This window comes from Mandrillus leucophaeus, unplaced genomic scaffold, assembly GCF_000951045.1.
Source record: "Mandrillus leucophaeus isolate KB7577 unplaced genomic scaffold, Mleu.le_1.0 Scaffold126, whole genome shotgun sequence".
NCBI lineage: Eukaryota > Metazoa > Chordata > Mammalia > Primates > Cercopithecidae > Mandrillus > Mandrillus leucophaeus.
The window spans coordinates 747,191-748,633 of NW_012100987.1; the positions used below are offsets into that span (position 1 = coordinate 747,191).

At 36.9% G+C, this 1,443-nt stretch overlaps 1 protein-coding gene across 1 annotated transcript in view; it reads right to left on the bottom strand.

Moving 5' to 3' along the window:
• The window catches only part of UCHL3 (ubiquitin carboxyl-terminal esterase L3 (ubiquitin thiolesterase)), a 73,308-nt gene that overhangs the window by 52,051 nt on the left and 19,814 nt on the right, over positions 1-1,443 (bottom strand). The window contains exon 6 of the mRNA XM_011972004.1: positions 685-732. Within this exon, the coding sequence (XP_011827394.1) occupies positions 685-732 (48 nt within the window). The remainder of the gene's footprint in view (positions 1-684; positions 733-1,443) is intronic.

The following is a 1,443-nucleotide window of genomic DNA, read 5'->3' on the forward strand; positions in this document are numbered from 1 at the left end:
AAAAACATTTAGACGGGCCTCTTATGTGTTTGCGTATGGATAAACTTAGTCAAAAACAATAATCCACACCTTTGAAAGCAGCGCCTAAGAGCAACCTCTATATATATATATATTTTAGAGAGACAGAGTCTTGCTCTGTCCCCCATGCTGGAGTGCAATGGTGCAATCACAGGTCACTATAACCTGAGCTCAAGTTATCCTCCCACCTCAGCCTCCCTAGTAGCTAGTGCTACAGGTGCGTGCACCACCACACCTGGTTAATTTTTATTACATCTTGTAGAGACAGAGCCTTGCTATGTTGCCCAGGCTGGTCTCAAACTCCTGGCCTCAAGCGATCCTTCTGCTTTAACTTTCCAAAGCACAAGCACTGGGATTACACAGGTGTGAGTCAGCATGCTCAGCCAAAATCAATGATTTTTAAATCAAATATTTTTTCAAGTTTTTTTTTAAGTATAAAGGCAATGTCCTCTTTTACATGAAAGAGTGTGGTTTCGGCCAGGCGTGGTGACTCATGCCTGTAATCCCAGCGCTATGGGAGGCCGAGACGGGCAGATTACGAGGTCAGCAGATCGAGACCATAAAAAGAAAAAGCCAGGTAACTATCTAAAACTGTATGTCCTATAATAATAACACTATGGTTAAATTTACACATAGCAAGAAAAATTTAGAGAAAATGTGAAATACCTCAGTCTGACCTTCATGGGCACTGGTCTCATGAGTAACTCGGATGGCCTGTAATAAGAATAAAGGTATTCATTGGCAAAAAATGACTCTACCCAACTTTTTAATGAAGACAACAAAGCTAAATGTTAACACCTAAAGTCTTCTAAAAGAAACAACAAACTGAAGGAAATTTAAGAACAGCTTAGTACTAGATATTTAAGAATGGTATCTGGGTAATCAAATGAATTACTATACTGTGTAACCCACAAATCTCTGAAAACTTAGGAAATTGAGTATCTGATTATTTGCAATTTCCAGGCTGTAAGTAGGGGCTATTTAACTTATTCAGTTGTTAGAACTACCACTTAACACTTTATTCGATTGAGACTAGAATAAAGTAAGCATTTCACAGATAGAGACTAAAGAATCTTATCTCATCTGTTTCTCCAGGTTCCATGCTCCTCTGCAGCTCTGGCTGTATTTATGCTTAATCATGCAGTTTCAGTCAGCAATTGAGAAATGTGGAGCACAACTCATGCATTTATTAGAAGCTACAGAATTTAGTTTCCTGAACTAAAAAATAAACTACTTTTATAGTACTCACTATTTGCAAACATTCAGAGAAATGGGCACAATAGTAAATTACAGGTGAAAGTACAATCTTTATAAACAGCAATTTGGCAATAAATAAATATCCAAGCCTTAAAAACATGCAAACTATTTTATCCAGCAATTTCTCTTCTAGGAGTTTATATATTTACATATAATTCTACATAATTA